This window comes from Aedes albopictus, chromosome 3 (assembly GCF_035046485.1).
Source record: "Aedes albopictus strain Foshan chromosome 3, AalbF5, whole genome shotgun sequence".
NCBI lineage: Eukaryota > Metazoa > Arthropoda > Insecta > Diptera > Culicidae > Aedes > Aedes albopictus.
This window is the reverse complement of record NC_085138.1, coordinates 239,143,849-239,152,871: the sequence shown is the minus strand read 5'-3', so window position 1 is coordinate 239,152,871 and position 9,023 is coordinate 239,143,849. Positions and strand designations below refer to the sequence as shown.

General features: G+C 41.9%; 1 protein-coding gene across 1 annotated transcript; it reads right to left on the bottom strand.

Annotated features, from left to right (window-relative positions):
- Positions 1-661: 661 nt before the first annotated feature.
- On the bottom strand, positions 662-9,000 carry LOC109420119 (phospholipid-transporting ATPase ABCA3). Its single transcript, XM_019694429.3, has 10 exons — positions 8,241-9,000; positions 7,968-8,172; positions 5,648-5,926; positions 5,320-5,574; positions 5,128-5,260; positions 3,237-5,068; positions 2,970-3,179; positions 2,269-2,902; positions 1,179-2,205; positions 662-1,120 (listed from the first exon to the last, which is right to left on the bottom strand). Exons 1-10 carry the CDS (start codon positions 8,450-8,452, stop codon positions 937-939), a joined length of 4,971 nt encoding a protein of 1,656 aa, XP_019549974.3. The 5' UTR covers positions 8,453-9,000; the 3' UTR covers positions 662-936.
- Positions 9,001-9,023: the final 23 nt, after the last annotated feature.

The window sequence follows — 9,023 nt, the reverse complement described above, 5'->3', positions numbered from 1 at the left end:
GATAATCTGACCTCGTCCATACTTACTTGGGTATAGGAGCACGACGACAGTTCTCGCGGTAAGCTACAATGCACGTATATGCTAATCTGCCAATGGGTGGCAAGTGCGTACCGTGTCATATCACACGATGCTTTTTGTGTCATCACCAGTGTGATGCCTATCGGCATCTTTATCGTTGTGGATATACAATGCTTCGGAATGTGCGCCACAAGGGGCATACGTAGGACTACCAGGTTGGCCTGAATGATCAAACATGAACCCACAGGTTGATTCCGAGGGTTCCAAAGTGTTCCGAGAGAACGCCGTTTCATCAGATATCAAGTCGCAATCAAAGTGTGGTTCCAGGGTTCGGAACCCAACAAACATTTTTGCTGTACAAGAGTGCAATACACCACTCTTAAACCAACTTTAGCTTAAAAAAACTGTTATTCAGCTAGTTCTGTTTCTTGGGAAGTCGGCTATGCAGGTCAAATCGGTGCCCTGCGGTCGAACTCGACCCTTCTATCGGACAGTTGGTTGCGCGAAAGACTTGTATCCAAACCCGTAGTATGGTATGATAGTTAGTTTTGGGGAAGACGGTTTTGCAGATAAAGGGAAGCTTTTGGACTTTTGGCGGTTGAGAGAAAAATAATTAGTTAAGAAATGGTCTACTTTTCTGTTTATTTCCAGTAATAAGGTCGGAAACAGCGTCTCCCCTATGACTTGGTACATATGTATTTCTGATTCATTTATTCAAATAAATATTAAATTATTTTTATCGAGATAGCCTTGAAGTCTGTTTATTGATGAAATAGATTTATCCCATAAAGCTTGTTCGCCATTCGTTTAATTCAGTAACCAAATCGTTTTCCACGTATCGTTCCGTACAGAATTCGGTTCTTTTTGCACGTGTTGATCTGCAGTCTCGTGTTACGCATCGCTAACATTCACCGGATGTCAGTCCGCAACTACTCGTTGATATTTTGTGAATGCCAAAAACACCTGTTCGAGCGTGGTTTGTCCCAGTACATAGTCTTCAATATCCAGCACTGTTTTGGCTTGCTCCATTAGTCCAAACATCGTTGACCAGCGAACATCAGATTTTGGAATCTGATAGGTGATTGATTCGAGGTATTCTTCCCTGTAAATAAGTTTGCGTTAGTTCTAAACTTCTCGAGTGCGAAAAACTCTCAACTTACTTGAGCTCTGCATCTGGAAAATGATCGTTTATATACGCTTTAATTTCTGATACTTTTTCAGGCCCTTCTTCAGTGGCCTTCTTCTTTAGTTTTATTGTCAGGAAATAACCGTTTGAGAACTTGTTCTTCAAGTGTTGCGTTGATCCTATACATTTGAACTCCCCGTTGACCATGATGGCTAATTTGGTGCACAACGCTTCACATTCTTCCATACTATGAGAAGTCAGCACAATGGATTTCCCTGCATTTCTTTCTCTGCAAATCACGTCCCACAACTGGCGCTTGGCACCGGGATCCATTCCGGTCGTAGGCTCATCTAGGTAAACTACAGTTGGATTTCCCAACAAAGCCAGCGCAGTGCTAAGTTTCCTTTTGTTTCCACCGCTGTATTGTTTGGTGCGTTTATCGATATGTTTTTTGAAGTTTAAATCCTCCGCAAGCTTCATAGAAACTGCGGATATCTCATTTTTTGGCACTCCTCGAAGCAGGGCGAATATTTTCATTGTTTCCCTCCCAGTTAGGTCATCTATTAGGGCATCGAACTGTGGGCAGTATCCAATCTGCTGGTGTACTGTGGTCATGTCGGTTTTCAAGTTGATTCCGCTAACCCAAGCATCTCCAGCGGAAATGTTCTCATCGCCGGTCATCATCTTGAAAGTTGAAGTCTTACCGGCTCCATTAACACCCAACAATCCAAAACATTGAGAATGTTCAACTGACACAGATATTTGATTCACTGCGAGGAATGATTTGTAATATTTGGTAACGTCCCGAAGCACAAGGTTTGTTGCACTTATCTCATTCATGGTCATTTGTCGAACACGTTCTTTTTCAGTCATAACATCCGAGTCTACGTCTGTTGGATTCAATAGCGGAGGTGGTTTCTTTGTAGTTATGATGTCATATAATTTATTGAACACACGATACTCGACAAACATCAGAATGGCAAAGCATCCCATTCCTAGTCCAGTCATGAACAACAGGTTTCGGTTGATCCCGGTTGGATCAAAAGAAAATATTTTAACTCCTGCAAAAAAAATATGATGTCAAATACTTCTGAATACACCAACAACATTGAAAGCAAACTCACCACAGCAGTTCGGAAACAGTTCACAAATGACTTGCTCGTTGCATCCTGGAATAATACTGCACTGAGCATCGCAAATCTGCAGAGTTGTCGATGCAATGTTTACATTGCTCAAAGCATGGCTTAATGCAAACAATGGGAAAATCATGAAACCCCACTCCAATCCACGCGCAACATGCTCTAGATCGAAACCGTCGAACAGCAGAAGAAACACAGCCATGAAAAATATTATACCCGTAAAGATGTTCAACAACATTAATTTCACAAAGCCACTAGCCGGAACTTCGAAACGGAATGACAGTAGATACGTGAGCGGTAAGAATGCGAATCCAAAGACCATCAGAATCAGAAAGACACGTCCAAGCTCTTCCGCCGTTGACCAGCCGTCCTCCTGAAACGCAGCAAGTGTTGCTACGTAGAACAGAACTGTAATGATGTAGGTCATATAGTCCCACAAAAAAGACACCATCCAGAAGGCAAACACGTTAACACCGCTCACGAACTGCAGCAGTTTGGCCCGGGATACTCGTTCTCGGATGTAGAACAAAACGTACAACGCTGCCACGAATGCCATGGCGAATCCAGTGTTGAAGGCCAGCTGGAAACCCATGTTATTGCCAGCCTGAAGCTGGGTGAACTGAAAAAAGAAAGACGCAAAATGGGTGTTTATACGATCAGTGGTTTAGTTACCTCCAGCGACTTACCCGTGTTTCCGGCCGGAATGGCAGAGGTCTGTTGGAGACATCTATCGAACAACTAGGGCACGTCGATCTTAGCAGGGCATTGTAATACAAATTGATAGCCAATGGTGCAGTGTGGAACCCTTGCGAATTAAACCACATGGTAACGTTATCGGAGCCGATGGTTGCACCAACGAGAAATTCGTTCGTTACCAACGGTGTGTTTTCTATTGTCTGTAACAGTCAGAATTATAAAGCTATGATTCATATAATTTTGTTTGGTCTCTTTACCCTTCGCAATATGTAGTCGATCATTGATTCCGTGATAGTCAAAAGTTGAGCGTCCTTTCCGTACTGTTGAATTAGTTTCTGATAAGAGTGTACGACATCCAGCTCATTAGTGGCTGCCTCAAGAACAGTAGTTGTTCGAAGATAGTCATTGAGTGTGATTCTCAATGTCGGTAGTTGAACATTATCCGGGAAAGTCCGTACAATAATTATGGTCATGATAACGAAAAATATGGGAATGAAAATCTGAACCAGCATTGAAATCCATCCTCTGTACGTTGAGATGAACTTCTTCAAAAACATCGCATGTATTTGGTTGAATGTCAATGCAGCACCAGAAAGTAGTTTTTCGTTTTCATCCAAGTTAATGGTTACAGTGGATCCTATGGCTCCATTTTCGTAAATGTGACCGTTAGTTTGATTTTCTGGCTTCTCCTGAGATAATGAATCGCTTCCAACTTTGAGGAACACTTCTTCCATTGTTGTCAGTGAAATTCCGTAGCTATTAATATGAAGTTGCTCTGAATTTTCTTCCAAGTCTTCCAGCAATGGTTGAAATACATTAGTATAGTTCTCTTCTAGAACATATGAGAGCTCTGTTCCAATGTCGGTATCCACCTCACAGCTTGGAATGTATCGTTGTATCAGAGAGGTGACATTTTGAGGAACACATTCGTCTCCTTTAACACAGATAAGACGGTAGCCTACGCCGAATTTCTTTTTGAGAAAAAATGATGAACCAACAGCCTTCAATTCCCCATCAGCCATGATGGCTATTCGATCTCCAAGAATATCTGCTTCGTCCATGAAATGCGTAGACAGCAGAATTGTTCGCCCATTCTTCTCCATGATCAATAAGTCCCAAAGTGCACGTCTAGCAGCTGGATCCATTCCAGAAGTGGGTTCATCACACAGTACGACTTTCGACCCTCCACACAGAGCAATTCCAACAGCCAATTTCCGCTTCATTCCACCTGATAAAGTGTGGGATTGCGAATTGATTTTGTCGTCCAACTCCAGTATTTTAACGTAATGACGAATCTCACTAGCGATATTCTTTCTCTCAACGCCTTTCAATCGAGCGAAAAATTCAATGTGCTCTGCAACTGTCATCTCGTTGAACAGAACGTTATGTTGCGGACAAAGACCTAGAGATTGACGAGCACCTTGAATGTTTGTGCGAATATCGCAGTCATTTATCAGAGCCGTTCCTGAAGTGGGCGAGAACACTCCTGTCAGCATCGACATCGTTGTGGTTTTTCCTGCGCCATTATGTCCAAGCAACACCGTTATCTGATCGTCAAACATATTCAAATGTAGACCTTTGACGGCCACCTTCTCTTTATCGAAAGCTTTACGCAGACCCTTGATTTTTATGCCTGCATGCTTCCCCACTGGATCCGGTTCTCTGGATTCGGAAGCTTCTAAGATTCCATTTGCGTCATCTGCAATGTCCACTTTATTTGTCCAAAAACTGACCGTAAATGGAAAATACCAAGGTTGAGCTATGCCAAATTCTCCGGGAAGTACTTTTTCCACGTAGAGTGCTATCAGAAGATAAATTACCGAATCTGCCAGTAGCATCATCATTGTAGCTCCTACACTGAGGTCGTCATCAACGGTCACTGGACTAAATAAGTTATGCCATTGTACTCCCGCTGTTGTGCCTTCGTGGCGCATCATCAGCATGAACCCGAACGACATTCCTGAATTGTGGAACAAACACAGAGCTAACTTCGCTGACAAGGACATTGTATCGTAGTTGGAAAACGCAATGTTATACGGCATCACGAATATGAACCACATAAGACCGGCGATTCCAGCAGCGGTATTCGCTGTAATAGAACATTTATCAAACATCTGATTATCCATTAGATCATTGCGACACTACTACCTTTAGAGAAAAATGTACTCATCATGAAGCAGAACGTAATGGTAGCTGTACTGTATACTAACAGGTAAACCCAAACCACTGACCATTCTGCATATGTAAACACGGCCAAGTCGGTATTGCTGGTCATACTAACCTAAACGTTTAGAATAAATTTATCATTTTCCTCACTCAAGATCAAGTCCCATCACTTACGCAAAGTAGAACCGTAATCAAGGAAATCGAAACCAGCAGCAGTACCATAGTCTTCACAAACCAAGCGGTCCAGTGTAGCCAACTCCGAAGACCCATGATCTTCATTGCCTCCTTCAGCTGCTTCTCCTTCTCCACGGCGATGTATCGAACCGTGTTGATACATGTGTAGAAAAATGCCACGATTATAATCAGCGGAAGCAGATTTTCCAAACCCAGCAGCAACGGGTCACTGTAGAACGGCGGATGAGGGTAACGCTTGAAAAGGAAACAACCCAAGCATCAAATGCCTGCCTCAGTGAGTTAAATCATACCGCTACTCAAAACTTACTCGCAGAAACACCTCAGGTATCACCACGTCCGGGTTGCGTTCCACTATGATGGACTGGGAAATGGCGCTCTGCACCTGGGCGAACGTTTCGAAGTAGTAGTTGGCCGGATAGCCGGCATCGTCCCGCATGGGATTCCTCGGGCCGGGAGTGTCAAACGGTGGGAAGAGTCGATTGGTTTGCCAGTTGTTCCAGAACTCGGTTCCGACCTGTACGAAGGTGCGCATCTCCGCCGGGAAGCGAACGGAGAACTCCACATGTTCCGGAAGGGATTGTATGTTCTGTAGTTGGCGTAATGGAAATATAAGAAGATATCATTATCAAGTTCGCGGTAATGGAAATATTTTGACATTATATAAAAGACGACAGTGAACGCATCCTCGATGAGTTCTACAGGCTGTCGTCGACTATACTAAAAGTGTAGCGACAGCATGTGATATAATTGTATTGAAGAACTGTCGACTGTCAGCATATTAGTAGACGGAAGGTTTACAATATTTCCTACAATCCGCCGCTGAAAGCTAGAAGGATGCTTAGAAAAGCAAGACCGAAGACGGCCAAGGAGAGATGTAGGCAATAACTGATTTAACCCTCAAAGGGTGTGGATAACTTTTTTGCATACTTTTACTCATACATTTTCACCTAGTGGGTGGATTTTCAAAATCAAAACGGTTTTATCAAGGGGATTAGTTGTGCTATCTTCTGCATATATGGAGGTTATGTTGTGATAGAACATTTTGGAGATATAGCTGTGAATGTAGTGTAAACCTTGTTTTTCACTCGATTTCCGGTTAAGTATATTTCCACAGACAAACAGATGTAACACTTCAACATTTTTCGATTCAAATCATAGTTTCGGAAACATGTTCGCCCAATTCCAAAAGCACTGATTTTGGCCAACCATCAACTAGGTGGCGGTAGTGGCAAACGCCAAACTCTAACAAAAACGATGCGAGCGCCACGGGTGGACAGTTGGCCAACTAGCATTTTTTAAAAGACCGTCTGAACGGTGTACGATGGGAAATGTCAGAGTGTTATGTCTGTTTGTCTGTGATATTTCTATGTAAAAGTGATACGTTTTAATGAAAATTGCTCAAAACTTCTTGTTTGGATGGTAGCTGTTAAATGAAAATAATTAATGTTGTTTTACAGCGTTAACATAGATCTTCAGTTTATCCAAAACGTCCAGAAGTTTTGAACTTAGTCTACTGAATACGAATAATTTTGTTTACTTTTCAAATCACTTGAACTTTATTCATTACATTCAAAGATATATTTTAAAACATGAAATGATGGTGGTCATGCCCTGATGATCTTCTAGGCATCATCAAACTTTTTTGGAGTTTTGGTTGTAAGGCTTTTACATGTCGTAGGATATTAAACTTATGTATGCATGTCAGAACTAATTTCATTAGGTTCATATTTATAAATACGAGTATATGATATTGAGTTAAGGCCTATTTACACGCGAAGCAATGCATTGGATACATTTCAAACTTAGTATAGTGCGTTTTGGTAGTCCTAGAAGGTTAGTTGAATTATATGATACTTGTATATACATTAGACTGGGTCAACAATCGCAAATCGACCACATTATGACTTATGGAGGATGGAAGGCGCTTCTCCGACATTATCGACGTCGGGACCTCAAACTGCGCCAAAAACTCTCCGTCATCAACAATTAGCGACTGAAACAACCGGATGTCGCCACAGCATACGCGTAGAACTTCGAAGCAGTGTTGCCAGATGAGGGTAAGCTCGAAGAGCCCCCTCTAGAGGTGTTGGAGTAAAGTAAATGCAGTCACCAACGACGCAACCGAGATCATTATCGGGTACGCGAAACGGATTCATCGGAACAAATGGATCGATGAGAAGTGCAATTGAAGGAGAAAAACGACGCGTGGGTGCTAATGCTGCAACATGGAACCCGGCATAACGTGAAACGATAACAAAAGAAGCGTAAACAGCAAACCTAGCCTTGATCTTATACCGACTTTAGCAACTCTCTAAGCAGAATATTCGCATCGAATGAGTGTAATCACTTTTGTAGTTTTTAATTCCGCTCTATTATGCTTATCCTTTGACAGAAACGCATATTGCGATCACCACTTGTAATCTTCCTCAGTCTTAGTGTCAGTTATCAACTACAGTGGATTAATTATGCAACCCAAATAAGTTGTTTCATGAAAAATCATTGGATAAAATTTTGTTTTAACTCGTTGCAAACAAACAAAGATAAATTAGGAGCACAGATACAATTAGGAACATAGAGGCAAACAAACTAATCTTAAATCGCGCTGGTCAACATTATTGTTCACTTACCACATATGAGTCCGGAAACTCGATTCCAGCCAGGAGGTTATTGTTCTGGAGAAATGCCTGCATTGTACTGGAGTTGCTGAACGAAGCCGTGCTCAACAAGGTCTCGTCAAGAAGTCCAATTGAACGTACCAATATTCGTTCTAGCAGCTCATTTTCCGGCGAATACGCGATTGTGTGCTGAAGCGGTGGATTCATTGGAATAAGTCTGTAAAATTTATTTTATCTATTGGTTTGTGCGTTCTTAGGTCTTGGAAGGTCTGTTCTAAAGTGTACCTTAAATGTGTTATCGCCCTCAAGTCGAGCGGTCGAAATATGAAATCATTTTTGAATTGTTCAGCATCCACCAGTCCTCGTACCAATATGAGCAATGTGGAAGCAATCACAGGTATTGCGATTTCGAAAAATGTTTGAAAATAGTGTCGCTTTGCGATGATCCAATTCTTCCATAGCAGTAGAATAAACTTTTGAAAACTGGAAGTCGTCATGGTTGTTTACCGTGTGTACCAACACGCCCGACGATGTTTGGACGCTTGGTTTTGATAAATCACTGCCTAATCCGATGCGAGGCAATAACTCTGATAAGGATGATTCGACGTAGTTTTGAGAAAAAAAAAATTGCTCTTCGCCTCTTTAATGGTCCTTGAACCTGATATGAATTTTGAATATCCTAATAGTTCAATGCACTTCAACTTCGGTTTGTCTTCCGTTCGCCCTCAGTTATTACATCAATTATTAACAAGGCTGCTATTATCATGCGTTTTTCTTTCATGGTCGTGTTAACTCCCACATAAAATAAACATATTTCACACAAGTTCCTCAGGTTTTCTCTTCCAATATAGAATATCTTTCAGACGGCACCAGAATTATCCTTCAAAAGACTTGCTAATGACCGGCTGTATCCGCTCCGAATCGTGATTTCTTCGACACGCAACAAGTTGTTCGACAAGTCTAGAACGGCCGGATATCAACTGTTTTTATCGATTGAACTTCCCGCCCGACCGAATTTATCGGCGGCTACTACTGGACTGATGTGACAAATGTAGGAAATCACCTTTT

What these genes read in the sequence shown, in the direction of transcription:
- LOC109420119 (XM_019694429.3), bottom strand. Translation starts at nt 8,452, where the DNA reads ATGACGACTTCCAGTTTTCAAAAGTTTATTCTACTGCTATGGAAGAAT. An exon ending in TGATTACGGTTCTACTTTGC is followed by an intron (nt 5,261 to 5,319) that starts GTAAGTGATGGG and finishes CTAAACGTTTAG; the next exon opens with GTTAGTATGACCAGCAATAC. An exon ending in TCGACTACATATTGCGAAGG is followed by an intron (nt 3,180 to 3,236) that starts GTAAAGAGACCA and finishes TGACTGTTACAG; the next exon opens with ACAATAGAAAACACACCGTT.